The following is a 17272-nucleotide window of genomic DNA, read 5'->3' on the forward strand; positions in this document are numbered from 1 at the left end:
AGCTTGGCTCCCATAGGGTGAGGGAGGATGGAGGATGGGACCAGCGGGCAGGGATGTGTCTGACTCAGCTGCCCGGGCCACCAGCTCAGGTACAGCGGGCTGTTCTGGTGGAAGGAAGTCTGGGGGACACACCATCAACCCATTTTGGTGCCAGCTATGGATGGGGTGGAAATCTGGAGTAAGAGCAGCAGCTGACTGGAAGCATGACCGTCACAGAAGGGTGACCGCTACTGCGTGGCCGAACTCCGTGAGGCGGTCTAGAGGGAGCCAGCATGACCAGGACAGCTCACAGCACACACCGAGGCTGCAGTCACTCTGCCTCGCCTGTGGCCCTGGACCACGCCCAGGCCGAGCTCTGCCCTCCTGCCCCACCCTTGCCTGCCGGGGCTTCTCTCATGGGTGGTTTCCCAGCCTCCCTGAGAGCCGCCCCCTAGGCTGTGGGGTGGGCCTTCCTTGGTTTCCACATACAACTGTCACCCACTGGTAAAGAACTGCTTGAAACCCTTAAAAAGGCAAAGGTTTTTATAGCATTTGGATTTCCAGCTTCTCTGGAAATGTTGGAAGATGTGGTAGTGGTGACTGCGCGGGCGGAACTGCACCCCGATGGGGGCTGCGCGGGCGGAACCGCACCCCGGTGGGGACTGCGTGGGCGGAACCGCACCCCGATGGGGCAGGTGCCCCCGATCCAGGCCCTGCCTTTTTCTCTGCTCTCCTGCACCCAACCAGCCTCACCTATTTTCTCACTTGCCGGCCGCTGCAAGTGTCTATGAGCCCATGAGCCTGCAATTCTAGCTCAGGTCCATCTCTCCAGTCCTCCCAGCCCGCTGGGCCAGCCTCCGCCAGCCTCCCTGCCTCCTGCCCCACATACCCATCCTTCCTGCACAGTGAAGGAGCAGGGCACATCCTGATGACGATGTCCTGCCCCGTAGACCTTGGAGTGAGCTGCTGAATTTCCCTGGAGCCTGTGTCCTCCTCTGGAAACGGAGTGTGCTGTGGATGGAATGGCTCCCTGGACCTGGGCTCACGGTGGGCAGCAGAGAGAGGCTGGGTTGATGAGAGTAGCTGCGACGCGCTGGGCCAGCCCTGGGGCAAATGAAGCCAGGGGACGGCGTGGAGCTGAAGCGATGTGAGCCCTTCCCTCCCTATCTAGATGTCACTGGCCCTGAGCACAGGCCGGCCAGGCAGGAGCCTCCTCATCCCCATTTCACAGATGAAGATCTGGAGCTCGGAGAGGCCAGGATACCAGCCCTGTGCCCTTCCTGCTGACTGCCCCTCCTCTGGCTGCTGTAGCACCTGGCACACCCTCACCCACTGCCCTCAGGGCAAAGCTCTACCCCCGGCCCGGCATTGAAGGACAACCTCTTCCTTCCAAGCAGCTCCTTCCAGATTCACGTGTCACCTCCTCTGAAGAGCCTTCCTCAGCTCCCGTCCCCTCCAGTTTCTCACTTATGGACTCATTGCTCTGTCTTCTGCCACCTCTCCTCCCACAGTGACCAGCCACAAGGCTCCAGTGCCCACCACAGACGCTCTTCCTGACCGGTGGATGAGCGGCCTTGGCTTGCACACCCCCCGTGATGTGGAACTCACTGCTCCCCGGGCAGACCAATGGGTTTGCAAAGATTTTGTTTAAGCCCGGTCCTCCTCAGGCTAGACCCTCCACCTTGCAGCGCCTGGCTCAACTGTGCCCAGGACCTCCACGTGGCTGGGAAAATGAGGCCTCAGGCTCATCTTGGCTTGGCTGGGTAGGGCTGTAGGCCCCTTTTCCAGCCACTCGGAGTGGAACCCCAGAGTGGACAAGAGATGGCCAATTCCTCAAGGCTGGGTGCTCCAGGGCCATGGGCTTCTCACCTCCCCCTACACCCTTACCAGCCCGGCCCATCTTGGGTGCACCCTCTCTCTGGATGTTCCCCCCGAAACTCCCCACTTATCAGCATCCTCTTCACCTTCTGACTTCGATTCACACCTCCCTTCCTCAAGGCAGTGCCCCTGACCCCCATCAGGCCAGGTCTGGGTTATAGAAGCTCTGCTTCCTAGCCCTGGCCACGAGGCATAGTGAAGCTGGAATTTGTGGGAGTTTTTTGTTCTCTCTCCCACTCAACCACAGGCTCCAAGTGGGGAGGGACCCCTGGATGTGTTTCCTGCTACTGTATCCCAAATGCCGAAGTGCCTCGTACAGAATGAGAACACGGTAAATGCCTGCTGAATGGATCAACGGCAAAGGGAACGACTGAATGACCCTCCATCCTGCGGGCTCTGGTGCCCGGCTGGAACACTAGAGGGCGCTCTTGACCTGCCGAAGGCTGCCTCCAGCCCGGGTGGACTCCTGCGCTGGACTCCTGCCCTCGGGCCACAGCCTGGGAGATCAGCCAGGACACTGCCATTGAGGACTCAGGCCCAAAAGGGGTGCCTTCAGCCTCACAGGCCCCCCCCGGCTGGAGTTGGTCACAGGGCAGCGGGAATGGTCCCTGAACCCAGTCTGTGTGCCCAACTCTGAAGCTCTCCTGGGGTCAACTCCTTGGCTCCTGCAACAGCTGACGGGGCTGAGGCTTGGCGGGCTAGGGAGGCGCCTGAGGACACATGGACTATAGACCCCTGGGCCCATTCTGTCTCCACTGCATGGGCTGGACACGGTGCCAGCCCTGGTCCTAAGCAGGGCAGCTTCGTACCCAAATCACTGCTTTCTCTTTAGTCTATTTGCTTCGAAGACCTGGGCTTGGCTCGGTGACCTTGTGCAGGTCTGTGAACATGTTTTTCCATGCGATGGGGCGGGGAGGCTGTGGGGCTGGTCTGTTGCCTGGGGAAGCGGGAGTGGGTTCCAGCCAGTGACCACACTGCAAACATATCACAGACAAACCAGCAAAGCATAGGACCAACCCCCTCTGCTGGGCCCCCTACACTACTGTCCCTGCTAAGTCACCTCCCAGACCTAGGTGTGGACAGGAGGTACCTGGGTTGCTGCCAGGAGGATGCAAAAAACTGCAGCAGATACAGGAGGCATCTGGGAGCCGAGGGCGGAGCAGCAGCTCAGGCCCCGCTGACCTGGGGTGGCTGCCTCCTGTGACTAGGCTGCCTCACATGGGACACTCATGGGGACACGGGGGACAGAGTGCTGGACCAGGACAAGGGGCTGGACTCAGGAGACACCTGCCCTGTGCTGGCTCAGGGCCCTGGGGAGAACGGCCAGCATGGTGGCCCTGGTTGCATCTCCCTGAGGTTCCAGTCTGGGTGCCATTATTGGGGACTCCGGACTCTGCTTTTATCCCGTCCCAGCTCCACTAGAATCTGGGTGTTGCGGGGCAGCACTGCAGGGGTCAGACGAAAATGAGATGGAGGATGTTGAAATCTAAAAACAGATGAATCTGGGGTATTTCAGATAAATCATTTAACTGATAACATTTTTACAATCAAAGCTGTTTTTGAACTACAAGAGTGCAGGAGAGCGTGTGAACCGTGTGAACGTGCGGTGCTCTGTGGGCCGTTTTGTTCACTTGATTAATTCCAAACTGTCCATCTGAGTTCTTCATTTCAAAATTGGTCCCAGGCCGAGGCCCCGTCTCACAGACCACATTTCAGCCCAGAGCTCTCAGTCCTCTGGGGCCTTGGCTGTCGCTGCTCCCAGGACTGAGGCCGGCGATGAAGTGCAGCTACCGCTCCCTCGACTGCAGAGGGGCTTGGGCACGGCACTCCGGGGCCCAGGAGGTGCAGTGTGTGTGGTTCCAGATCTGCTCAGAGCTGACCTGCAGTACCTGCCAGCCCTCGTTTCTCAGTCATTCAGGCTTCACCAGCAAATTAGCGCAACCGCCTCCTAACCACACCCCTTCCTCCAGTTTCTGCCTGTAGGCAGGGAGGCCTTTTCTACTTTTTAATAATTAATTGATAGATTAAAAAAATTTTAAAAAAACATATGGGGTTTCGGCCAGGATTGGCAGCTCATGCCTATAATCCTAGCACTTTGGGAGGCCGAGGTGGTCAGACTGCCTGAGCTCAGGAGTTTGAGACCAGCCTGTGCAACATGGCAAAACCCCATCTCTATTAAAAACACAAAAAATTAGCCAGGAGTGGTGGCGCGTGCCTGTCATCCCAGCTACTTGGGAGGCTGAGGCACGAGAATCACTTGAACCCAGGAGGCGAAGGTTACAGTGAGCCAAGATCATGCCACTGTACTCCAGCCTGGGCGACAGAGGAAGGCATATTGCCCAGGCTGAGCATGCCCTGCCCTCAGCTGCGCCTCTGCAGAGACACCCTGGACAGTGAGACAGAGCTGGGTGTTTCATCACCAGGGAAAGATTCAGAAATTCTTCCTTTTTTTTTGAGACAGTCTCGCTCTGTCGCCCAGGCTGGAGTGCAGTGGCGTGATCTCGGCTCACTGCAAGCTCCGCCTCCCGGGTTCACACCATTCTCCTGCCTCAACCTCCCAAGTAGCTGGGACTACAGGCGCCCGCCACCGCGCCCGACTAATTTTTTGTATTTTTAATAGAGACAGGGTTTCACCGTGTTAGCCAGGATGGTCTCGATCTCCTGACCTCGTGATCCGCCCGCCTCGGCCTCCCAAAGTGCTGGGATTACAGGCATGAGCCACCGCGCCCGGCCACGCCCCCTAATTTCTAATAATGGCTATGACACGGAGGTGCGAATAGAGGTACGAATGAGGACTAGGAGAGGCGGTGAAATGAATAAATAGACTTTTAAGTTTAAGTTAGACTTAGTTTATGTTTTTCTTTTTTTGGAAAGCAGGAAAGCATCCTAACAATTTGATCCCAGGGGTGGAATACAGTAGTTGGGAAGGGAGCAGCTGGGCTGGATACAGATAGGTATGAGGAGGAGAAACCAAACATCCACTCCAAGCATCCGTTTCTCGGGGTGGTCTGAGAAGCACTCTCCTGCCAACACGCAGACCATCCTGGCCCCGGCCCTGCTCACGTAGACAGCTTGAGAGGCCGGCTGATTGGTGTGAGGGAGTGGGTCACATAGCCTGGGTGCTAATCCAGCCTTTGGCATGCAAGCAGGCCATGTCTCAGCTAAGTCCTGTCACCCTCTGAGCTCAGATTTCTCATCCATCAGGTAGGGCTGAAACCACTAGCCTCCCATGGTGGGACGGCATGCATGAGTGTGCACCCAGCAAGCACTTAATACTTGCACCTGCTTCCCTGGCATACTGGAAGGGCTTTGGGAGATGAAGGGTGACAGTTTTTCTTCTCTGTTCCCAAAGGAAGCATCGCGAGGGGGGGATCTCTGGCTCTTTGGTAGTTTGTCTCTGGGGACAAGTGATTTCTTTCTTTTTTCTTTTTCGAGACATGGTCTCGCTCTGCTCTGTCACCCAGGTTGGAGTGCAGTGGTGTGATCTCGGCTCACTGCAACCTGCCTCCTGGGTTCAAGTGGTTCTCCTGCCTCAGCCTCCCACGTAGCTGGGACTACAGGCATGTGCCACTACACCCAGCTAGTTTTTTTTTTGTTTTTTTTTTTGGAAGAGGTGGGGTTTCACCATGTTGGCCAGGCTGATCTCAAATTTCTGACCTCAAGTGATCCATCCGCCTCAGCCTCCAAAAGTGCTGGGATTACAGGTGTGAGCCACCGCGCCCAGCCAGGACAAGTGATTTCTATAAACACAGAGTCAAGTCCCGTCCCCCAGCCCTTGCCTCTGTCTTGGTTCTACTTGGTGCAGCTCTGGGAGACCTCTTTGGCTTCACCTTCTATTGTTTCCCTGTCACCTGCTCACTCACTCTGCCACACTGACCTTGAGTGTACCTGAACACACAAAGCTTGCTCCGTTCACTCTGCCACACTGACCTTGAGTGTACCTGAACACACAAAGCTTGCTCCACTCACTCTGCCACACTGACCTTGAGTGTACCTGAACACACAAAGCTTGCTCCAACTTCACGACCTGCGCACTTGCTTTTTCCTCTGCCGGGATCTCCCCCAAGATCTCTGCAGCTTTTTCATCATTTAAATCTCACTTCAAGCCTTCTGATTATTTAATCCAAATTGTACCTGTCCATTCACCCAGCCAACACTCTCATCATATCCTTGTTTTATTCTCTTTAAAGCACATTAAATGATATCTAAGAAATGTTTAAATAGGTTTCTGAATGTGTAAAACAAACCAGAAGGTCACTAAAGCCTAATGTTAAGAGTTAAGACAATCAAACTACCAAAGAAGAGGAAAAGCCAACATTGTGACATTGTAAATAGGAGATGAGAAGGTCTAATGTTTTCTATGTAAAAGTCAAAGTTTAGGCAAGATTAAGCCCTGGATGAGTGGCAGGTGCTTTCATCTTAGTCAAAAGTCAGCTTAGAGAAGAAAAAAGGGCTTGTAATAAACAAGATACCTCCAGGAAGATGACATTGAACTTCTAATTATTCATTTCTCTGTCTCCCAGGGCAACCTCCCATTCCCATATGGTTCTCCAAAGACTGTGACTGGGCCTGATCCATCTTTGTGCCATCCCAGTGCCCAGGCCAGGGTATGACACCCATCAGATTTGTTGAACACAGCCAAGCCTCCTATTTCTGAGACGGCAAAATCACTTTATCAACATAAATACTGATTACTACCCCAAAATGCAAGTGTGCTGCGCCTAGGGCTCCTCTGAAGGCCCAACCTTTGATTCACAATGTTCTGAGTAAAGCATTATCCCTATGCTGTTGATTCCATGATGTCTTCTGTCCCTGGACCAGTTGGGATCCAAAAGGTCTTAAACACGGGTGATTTCCTCTTTAAACTCTATGCCTGTAATTCCAACCTTTACCACGAGGTGACAGGATTACACAAACCTTATCAAAACTAGTTTAATCTCTGACTACTTCTAATTAAAATACGCCCTAAATTAAAACAATATTCACACATATATGCATATATTTTAAAACTTATATTGGCGTAGTTTTAAAAGTATAATACCCACAGTTGGCCAGCATTTGGGGAAATATGCAGCATTTATTCATTGTTGGTGGGAATGTAAATTAGTACAGTCTCCTGGAGGGCAATTTGGCAATACACATCAAAAGCCTTAAACATGTGCAAACCCTTTGGTGTAGCAATTCCACTTTTAGTTATTTATTCTAAGGAGATAATCATGGAAATAAGCTATATTTATTCCCAGGATGTTGAATGTAAGGGTGAAAAATTGTCAATATAAATAATTTAACTTTGAGACTAGTTAAATAAATGATATATCGGAACAAATACAATGTAGCCATTACATTCTCTAAGGATTTTTAATGATGTGGAAAAGTCTCATGCTATATTTAGTGAAAAAAGTAGTACAAAAAAGTCCAATGTAATTGTATTTCAGATTATGAGACTGACGTGCTGCCTACTGTGCTAATAAGGCACTTGTAATTCTATTTTAAAGGCAATAAATATAAAAGCAAACTTGCATATAAGAAATACTAGAACAATCACCAAGATAGGAGGACTTATCTGTGAGTGGCAGAATTAGAGATGCTTTTTCCTTGTGTTTTTCTCTACTGTCCAAATGTTTTACAATAAACATGCTTTTTGTTGTAATCAGAAGAGGCTGTTAATGAATCTTGGGAGCAGAGAGGACAGGCCAGCCTCTGTACGAGGAGGGCATGGACAGGGCGAGCCGGGCCCTTGTCGGCTCTGACTTCCTCAAGTCCACAACCTGCCCACAGATGTGGGTGGCCTCTATGCCCCGTGTCCTCCAGCCACTCCTATCAGGTCCACATACGGACCTGGCTTCAGCTGAGGGGACTGGCCTGAGTTAATCCAGAAAAGCACTGACTGTCTCCACCACCGCCCCCGGCCGGACTCTATCCTCGCTCTTACAAAGGGATAAGATACTGGCACAAAGAGAAAGAAAAAGAAGTCCTCCCCGAGGCCGGTCCAGAAGTTACTAAGCTACGAAAACAAACAAACAAAACCTTTTTCTAAAACTGACCATTCTCTAAGTTGTTTTTCCAAATATTGCAAATTTATACTGAGTAGATTAGAACGCTTTCTGAAACCCATCTTTTCTTCTCTTGAGACTGTCAACGATGAGGAAAGACGGCGGTATTTACGGAAGGGCTGCCACACACAGGACTGGACGTGGCCTCTGTGCCTGACACTCATTTAACCCCAGCTCTGCAGGTGTCATCTCCCCAGGCCCCAGAGGTCAAGTAGCCGGCCCAAGTCCACGCAGGTGACTGACTCAAAGCCACAGTGTCCTCTGCACATGACGGGCCTCGGAGGCGGCCCAGGCCCTTCGGCAGGAGGCAGTCACCCTAGCCTCTGGGATGACCACATGGAGCCATCTGCAAATATACCTCAGGCTGAGAGCTGGGCAGAGCCCTCCTGTCCTCCACAGGCCAAGAGATAGGAATTTCTGCTCAGGACCTGGGCCCCAAGAGCCTGCAAAAGATCCCCCCTTCCTCGAATGCGGCTGCTTTTCCTCCTGCAGGGGAAGCTGAGCGGGGTGTCTGCCCCACCCTGTGGGTCTCGCAGAAGGAATGGCCCGGGTGGCAGTGCGAGAACAAGGGGCTTGGAGGCGCACAGCTGGGCTTGCTCCTGGTGCTGGCCACATGAATGCCCTGAATCCAGCCCACCCAGGGAAGACGCCTACCTCCGTGTGGAAATGGGGGTCTGCGTGTAAGCTGGGGCTGGGTGACCTCAGGGAGAAGGCCATCATGGGCTGTGATACCAGCTTCCTAGAGACTTTGACAGGGTCCCCTCACCCCTCACCAGGCCCAGACTGCTCAGGCTTCCCAGTGACTGGGGAGCTGCTGGTAGGACCAGGGGCATGGCTGCCAGAGCTGCCTACACACAGGAAGTGGGGGGGCTTGCTGGATCCCAACTCTCTTCCTTCCAAGAAAACTCCCAGTGTCAAGCCTGAGGGACACCCGCGGGACTCCACACACATCCATCTCTCCGTTCCCAGCCCCGACAGTGACAGTGCTCTTTCTCCAGGCCAGGCCCAGGTGTGAGGGAGCCCGATACCACCTCCACACTCAACTTCATCTTTAATTCCCGACAGTCCTGTCACGGCCCCAGGGACAGCAGCCCCGGGTTTGCCTTGACTCACGTTCTGGGTGCTCTAAGCCAAGGGGCTTTCCTTTCCCAAGGCTTCACAGCGAGTAAGCTGCAGAGATGAGAACCATGCCCAGCTACTTAATCCACACCCAGCCTTCTGCCTGTCGGCCGCAGGGCCAGCTGCCCACCCCACCCAGCTGGGTCCCGGGAGGAAGGAGTGAGGGAGAAGAGGCCTCTGTGGGACGCAGACCCTGACAGCTGCTCTGGTGTGGCTGAGAACAAGCCCCCGCCCCTCCCCCGGGTACGCAGGCAGCATCTTCTCTGATGCTCGAGGCTGTGGACCTCTGGGTCACTGTTTGCTGAGAGGAAACAATGGACAAGAGGGGATGGAAACCGCTGGCCCACTCCCCCCCCCTCCCCTCTGGACCTGTGAATACAGAGTAACCGGGGCGAAGGGAACTGGGTTGTGCCAGGAGTGGTTCTGTTAGTCTCCGGTCCTCCCGGGCTGGTGCTGGTACAGCGAATAATGCTAAGACACGGGGCTGAACTTTGCAGCAAAAGCCTGTGCTTCCTCAAGACACTGGACACCCAAAGGTCCAGGCTGCCGTGCCCAGGAGACGGAAGCCTGACCCCTGCCTAGTCAGAAGAGCAGCTGGGGACGGTGGCAGGGCCCTAACCCCAGTGTGTGCCGTGGGATGAGGGTGGTCACGGCTGTTTTTCACATGGCATTCTTACTCCCGCGGAGTCTGAGGGGCCAGGCTGTTTGCTGCTGGGGGAGCTGCCCTGACTGCCTGGGAGATCCCAAACTTGACTCAGCCCAGCACGGGGCCACTCTGGCATGAAGTCAGTGTTCCCCAGAGTTACCACCAAGTCCTGGAGGGCTGCGTTTGTGACACATTTTGTGCCTTCATCTCTGCATTCACAGAGCAGAAAATTAAAGCTCAGAGAAGGTGAGCACCTTCTCTAAGGTCACTCAGCCAGGAGGAAGCAGAGTGGACCCCCTATGCCAAGTCTCCCTGGTGCTGGGTCTGGACTCCTCTCCTCCACTGCAGGACCAGGGACCACCCCTCTTCATTGCCAGCCGTCCTGACTGCACAGATCTAGCCCCTGAATCAGCCAGCATTTCCCTCCTTGCATTTCTTCCTGCATTTCTTCCTGCCCTGGAGGCACAGAATGAATCTGCCCCTCCCTTGCTGGCCCTGCCAATCTCTTCTTCTGCTGGGATCCCCCTGCTCTTTCCGATGTCCCAGGACCTCCGGATGCTGCTGCCACGACCCTCAACCCCCGCGCAGGACCTGGCGGTGGCACAGCCACACTGTGCCTTGCTGCTGATGTGGCACTCACTTGGACTGGGCTGGGACATCTATTCCAAGAATGCGCTAACTTTTGGGTTCATTTTAAGAGATCTGCCAAGGGATGACACCACAAGGCCAAACTGGAACCAGCCAGTCTCCTGTTATCGAGTGACGACGAGGAGCGGTGGCTGGGACAGGTCCTCTGCCCACTGGGAAGAGGCCCAGCCTGTCCAGTGGAGCACGCCACAGTGCGGGGGCTGGACTTACTGAAGAAGCAGTGCTAGGTGGACTCAGTGCCACCCAGACACCCAAGCGAGGTGCTCTGCTTTGCCTCCAGGGCAGCCCTGGAGATCTGTGCAGGCTTTATCTCCCCGGAGCTCACGCTAACCCCCTCCACAGAAAGGCCACTACTGCTGAGGAGCAGAGGAGGAGACAGGAGCGCAGACAGAGTTAAATCAAGGCTCAGGGAAAGAATATTGGTTTAAGAGAAAAGGGCGAAGAGAGCAAAAAATAAATGACAAATTACCGGGTAGCCATCGCGTCCTGATTGCCCCTGTGGTAATTAATATGTCATTAATAATCAGACTTTCGGCAGAAACCATATGGCAGCACTTAGAGCTCAATCAGGGCCCAGTCCCACACCACCCCCCGACAGCTGGCTGGTGACTTGCTCTGAGGGGAGGACTCAAGGGCTCCAGCAGTCTTGGGGGCAGAGCAGCCCTTTCCTGCCTCGGCGGGCCAGGCTGGTGGGACCAGGAGCCTCGGGGCTTCATCAGGGTCCCAGGCATAGTCACATGAATGTCCTCCCCACGCTGGCCGGGCATAGGGTAAATGTCACGTGGGGACGTGGGGTTCTGGAGGGTGGAGCCACAGCCACATGACCCAACCAGGAACTGCAAATGCTCCTTAAACTGGGCCTGCGAGAGGCCTGGAAGACAGCCTGTTTCCTCTCAGTTGCCACTGGGATGGGGTGAACCAAGAAAGCGAGCCTTAGAAGCCAGGACTATGGGGAGTGTTCACTGTGGCTGGAGGCTTCTCTGCCCCCTAGTTCTGGTCCCTGGAGCAGTGACCACCCTGCCTGGGTGCCACACTTTGGCACCCATCTCCCCGGTCAGACCCTTGCAGGTTTTGCAGCTCGAGAATTTCTGCATTTGTTTAATCCATTTAATATTTTCACTGCCAAGTTAAAAAACAAAAAACAAAAAACAAAAAACAAAAAAAACCACTCCATAGCCCCCGGCGTTAGGTACTTCCGCAAGTTCACGCACGCCAGCCTCCCTGAGACAGCCAGGAGGGGCTCTGCTGCCAAACATCGCTTGAGGCCAATAAACCAACACAATCCTGTTGGCTTGCTTGGCTCACGGTGGGGCTACATGCACCGAGAAGCCCAGATTCCGAAGGGCACCGACCAGGAAACGAATCACGGTATGTGGAAGTAAAAAACAAAATGGTTCATCTGAAAGGAATTCCTTGAGAAGGTTGGTTTTGGCTCTGGCTGACTGTCAGTGTGCTTCTGGAATGGATTAGTTGGGATTTATCGGGCTCTGAAAAACTGACAGCGTGAATCAAAGGCAGGCGCATCCTTTGCCCTGGAGAATGAATGGGATTTCTAGGGCCACGTGCAATCCCTGCATTCAAAGCTGCCTCTGGCCGGCCAGAAGTTCAAGGGAGCCGGCCAGTGCTTCCCTCATACCCTTCACACCCCTCACAAATGCAGTGACATTTCCCTCCTGCTCCCATGCAACGCCCTCACCAGCCAGCTGTGCTCGTAAGGTCTCAGCTGTCTGATCCACATTCTGGCAAAGAAGAAAAATGAACCCCAGGGTCTACTGGTCAAGTCCGACTCATTCCTGGGACAACTGCCCGGCTCTACAGCCCTTTCTGCCAAAGCACGGGGCACTGAAGCATTTAGAAACATCAACTGCCACAGAGCATTTTAAAACTATGGGCATGGCGCTAGCATCTCTGTGTACCAAGGGGAGCCCAAGATTTGGCAAGGAACAGCCAGGCTTGTGCGCTGGCTCTCTTGCTAGGAAAATGGCCACAGAACGTTTCAGTGAGCAGGTCAGGCCTGTGGAATTCTGTGCCTGCATTCAACTACAAATTAAAAAACAACGTGACTCCTCTATAGGACTGATTTTCTCCCCCCAAACACACGATTTTTTTGTTTTTGTTTCCGAGACAGAGTCTCGCTCTGTCTGTTGCCCAGGCTGGAGTGCAGTGGTACCATCTCAACTCACTGCAACCTCTGCCTCCTGGGTTCAAGCAATTTTCATGCCTCGATTTCCCGAGTAGCTGGGATTACAGGCATCCGCCACCACGCCGGGCTAATTTTTGTATTTTTAGGAGAGACGAGGTCTCACTGTGTTGGCCAGGCTGATCTCGAACTCCTGACCTCAAGTGATCTGTCCACTTTGGCCTCCCAAAGTTCTGGGATTACAGGCGTGCGCTACTATGCCTGGCCACTTTTTAATAGGACTGATTTTTTTTGAGGACACACCTCCCTAACCAAAATTATGTTCATAGAATTGCAACAGAGAGAAAACTGAACATCTTATCTTTCAGAAGTAGACAGCACAGTCCAGGACACTTACTGGGGGACCTGCAAAACATAAGCAGAGAAGCCACAGTCAGCGTGGAAGGCAGAGTCCCCTCGCCCGTCCTCAGTGCGGCTCCTGGCCACCCCTCCCTGGAAGGCTTTGATGCTGCCATGGCTGTTTCCTGCCATGGCCTGGAGCTGGGGGCAGAGCAGAAGGAGCACCTTTGCTCTTGGAGAGCCTGGGGTGGTCCCGGGGGTGGTGGTGACAATTCTCACAGGCATGGGTGCAGGCACTCATGTCACCAGGCAGCTTCGGGTTCTCGCGCTGAGTAGGAATCGGAACTTATTCCTACTTAAAGAACAAGCTCTGGTTCTCCTGAGGGGATGGTTTGTTTCTATTGAGGGGAGACAGGGGGAGCAAACGTTTTGGACAGAGAGAATACTGGGAGGAACAGCAGATGGGTGTGGCTGAACAGGCTTTTTGGGGGAGGGGTTCCTGCTGCCCAGCCCCAGGGTTAGAAATGCATGAGGAGTAGCAGGGGCTGGGGCTGTAGCTGAGACTTGTCTACCAGATGAGGGCTCACAGAGAACCCTGATGAGGCCCACGGGGGCTTCACCTCACAGCTTGCAAGGCATGTAGCATACCCATTATTGCATTTGACCTTCCCAACCATCTTTCGTGAGAGGTCTGATGAACATCTCCATTGGACAGCGGATAACGCAGAGGCTCACAGAGCCGCGACTTGTGTGGCGCCACATCATTGATTAGGGGTGGAGTCAGCGCCTGCTGGATGGAAGGAGGTCTCCCAACTCTACCAGCCCTAGGCGCTGTGCACTGAGCCACGCCGCTGGCAAACCAGACCCCAAACCTCACTCAAGGTTACACAGGGAGGCAGCACCCAGTAGTTAGTGACCAGCATGATTTATACGTCCCAACTATGAGCCAGGAGCCATGGGGGTAACTAACGGGACCAGTAGTGACTGCAAGAGGCAAGAGCCCTGACTCATGAATGTTGATGAAGCAGACAGATCCCGAAGAGGACATCTACACAGGGAGAAGGCCAGAAAGCTCCAAGCACAGCACAAGGGCCCTGACCCAGGCTGGGCCGAGTCCAGAGGGTGAGAAAAGAGGAGGGAGGAGTGTTGCAGAGATGGACAAGCTCAGAACATGCCAAGATCATGGGCTTTTGAGGAGCCAGGAGAAGTGAAGGCTGCTGCAGCGAGGGAGGGCCAGAGAAGGCAGGGCCGGCCAAGCCTGGGGGTTTGTTTCCATGGCATGGTCTGAGGGGCTTGGTTCTAAGGGTGAAGGGGAGTCAGTGAAGGGTTCTGCATGGAGGAGTGATGGGGACGGACAAGAGTGCACCTGGAGATGCGCCGAGGGGTCCCTGTGCAGGTGCTGGTGGATGAAGGGGGGAACGGAGACTCAGGAGATGTTGGTCAGAGGAGAGATGGGGCTCGCACAGTAGCGGTACATAGAGGAAGGAGAGAGATGACAAGGATTTTTGGCTTGAAACACTGATGTACTCATACCCAAGAATGATGACATGGGGGACAGTAGTTTCCCCAAGTCTAGATCAGAGGCAGAGCAAAGCAAGATGCTGGCAACCTGGACATCCCATTGAGCTGACTCCTCACTGTCAGCCAATGACCTTGATTCCTATTTTCCAAAGCAAACAAAAGCTGCCGGATAGGTTCACCATCGCCTTTCCAACACCGGTTGTACACATCTGTGCCTGCACCTGCACCTCAGCCTGCGCCTGCATCTGTACCTCCCCTGTGCCTGCACCTGCATCTGCAACTATGCCTATACCTGTACCTGCCTTTCCACCTGCCCCTCCCCCTCGATCTGTTCCTGTACCTGCACCCGCACCTGCTCCTGCACCTGCCCTCCTCTCCATGCCTTCAGGTTAACTCAGAGGAACTGACCCACCTTCAATTAGGCCACTGTCCCCTCTGTATTGCCCAGAGCCTGGCCCCATCCACAGTCCCTCTGGATCTCAGTCACACTTGCCCTCTCACACAAGTCCTTCCCAACAGCTCTGAAACACGCTCTAATTCCTCGGATGGCAAAGCCATACCTTGGTCGCACACCCCCTTCTATTTCTGCCCTTCCTCCGCTCTCTCCCTCACAGCAAGAAACAGTGGGAGGCGGCTTCAGAGGGGCAATGAGGTGGGGCAATTGGGTACGGCCTTGAGCAGAGAGAGGATGTGACCTGGCTCACATTTTAAAGATCCTCCGGTGTGGGGTGGCAGGGGTAGAACGCAGAGGCTACCGCATGGTGCAGAGGAGAGAGGACGGTGGCTCACAGCTGGTGGTGGCAGTGGAAGTGCTGGACGTGGTTGGATTCTGGATTGATTCTGACAGCACAGCCAAAGGATTTCCCTAGTTTTGGCTTGAGCAACTGAAAGGATGGGGCTGCCATCAACAGCGGTGGGGAGATAGTGGTGGGACAGGCTCGGCTGAAGGGGTCAGAAGCTTGGCACACGTGGCACGGCTGGAAGTAAAGAGAAGATGAAGAAGTCCTGGAAGCGAAGTAGAGGAAGTGTCCCAGGAGGGAGCGATCGCTGTGCACGGGGCAAAGGAACCGCCCTGCAGATGGGTCAGGTAAGAAGACCAGGAACTGGACGCAGCAATGCAGAGGCATGTCTAGGGAGTGACAGGAGTGGGGTCTGATGGGAGAGGGTTTCAGAGAGAAGGGGGGTGAGGGATGTGGACAGTGGGTGCTTTTGAGGAGCTCTGCAGCAAAGGGGAGGAAATGAACAGTGGCTTTGTGGGGCTGGGGCCTGGCGATGGGTATTTCTTTAGGATGAGTGACATGGCCACGCGTTTGTAGGATGTGAGTGGTCCAGCAGAGAGAGAGGATTCGGCGTGGGGGGAGAAGGGGAGACTCCTGGAGCAACGTTCTTGAGGAGGTGAGAAGGGCTGGCTCCTGGCGCAGGCACAGATGGGGGCCTGGACAGTCCATCTGTGGAGACGGCAGGAGGAAGAGTGCCTGGTGCTGCCAGGCACGTGCCATGGAGGTGGGAGTTCAGGCAAGTTCTCTTCTGATCGTGCCAACTCTCCCAGTGAAGCAGGAAGCAAGACCGTCAGCCTCAGGTGATGACGGTGCAGGAGGCGTTGGGGGACTGAGCGGGAGAGGTTGAATGGGTTGGACAACGTGGCCTCAGCCAGGCGGCAGAAAGAGCCACGGGGGCCGGGGGCGTTCCTCTCCAGCTGGGTAATCGGTACACACTGGAGTGGAGCATGTGGAGGGGGCTGGGTTCAGTCCGGGGTGGGGCTTTTGCTGAGTGGGACCGAGGGAGGAGGGAGGAGCAGGGAGGTCTGGCATGGGGCAGCTGGCAGGATTCCAGCTGGAGGGGTGAGGGGCCAGGGGCTGGGATCCATGGATCCGAAGGCTGGAGACGGAAGGGTTGTAGGGGTCAGGGAGAGGAAGTGGGCTGGAATTTGTGAACTGAGAATTTGTGGATGCTGCATGTATATCGGGAGAGACCTCGGGAGGGAGAGGTTGTGGTCAGAGGAGGCCAAGCCTATCAGAGGAGAGGAGGCCACGGAGTCCAGACGCCAGGCTGTGTAAGGGGCTTCTATGTAGCTATCAGGATTCATAAGAATTCACCCAGAAGCACTGCGGGAGAGAGGGCTGGTGACCCAGGGGCTGGCACCGACTAGCAATGAGATGGGTGCACCTGGGACCAGAGATGGCTTCAAGAATGAAGCCCCATCACCACCCCCGTCTCCCATTCTGGGGCCAGGGTCACGTTTCTCAAAACGCAGATCTGATCCTGGCACTTCCCTCCTCACCGTCTTGTTCCTAAGACAAAGGCCCGAACCCAGTGGTGCCTTCCACGTGGTGATCTGCCTCCCCAAATCGCTGCCTAGCCCCCTCCCCAGGGCCTCCACACCTGAACCTCTGGGAACAGCAGGGGGAGATGTGTTATAACCGCTAGCTGCCACGAGAAAATGAAATTGGATCCCTGCCTCAGCATGGACCAGGATGAATTCCAAAAGGATCAACGATTTTACAGGTTAAGAAAACTATACAAATCCTAGAAGAAAACGTGGGAATATTCCTTTCTAGCGTTGGAGAGGGCAGGCTTTTCCACCTATGGTTCGTAATCCAGAAGCCACAAAAGACAAAAAACCAATTAGCCAGCTGTGCTGGCGTGTGCTTGTGATCCCAGTTACTCGGGAGGCTGAGGCAGGGCAATTGCTTGAACCTGGGAGGCAGAGGTTGCAGTGAGCTGAGATCACATCACTGCACTCTGGCCTCAGTGACAGAGTGAGACTCTGGCTCAAAAACAAAGCCAACCTAGGAGACATATATCTAACTCAGGTCACAAAGGCTAGATACCTTGACATAAAAACATTCCTACAAGACATCTCTCAAAACACCAGCAACTCAGTAGAAACAATATACCCAAAGATATGAATGAAGAAGTCACAGAACAGAAAATACAAATAGCCTTGAA

The 17272-nt window shown here is 54.3% G+C and overlaps 1 protein-coding gene across 1 annotated transcript in view; it reads right to left on the bottom strand.

The window, feature by feature from the left end:
* COL23A1 (collagen type XXIII alpha 1 chain) overlaps nucleotides 1–17272 on the bottom strand; it is a 358464-nt gene that overhangs the window by 40202 nt on the left and 300990 nt on the right. Inside the window, exons 4-5 of the mRNA XM_025388238.1 lie at nucleotides 12861–12868; nucleotides 10793–10819 (exon numbers count right to left, since the gene is read on the bottom strand). Of these exons, the coding sequence (XP_025244023.1) occupies nucleotides 10793–10819; nucleotides 12861–12868 (35 nt within the window). The remainder of the gene's footprint in view (nucleotides 1–10792; nucleotides 10820–12860; nucleotides 12869–17272) is intronic.

This window comes from Theropithecus gelada, chromosome 6, assembly GCF_003255815.1.
Source record: "Theropithecus gelada isolate Dixy chromosome 6, Tgel_1.0, whole genome shotgun sequence".
NCBI classification, from domain to species: Eukaryota; Metazoa; Chordata; class Mammalia; order Primates; family Cercopithecidae; genus Theropithecus; species Theropithecus gelada.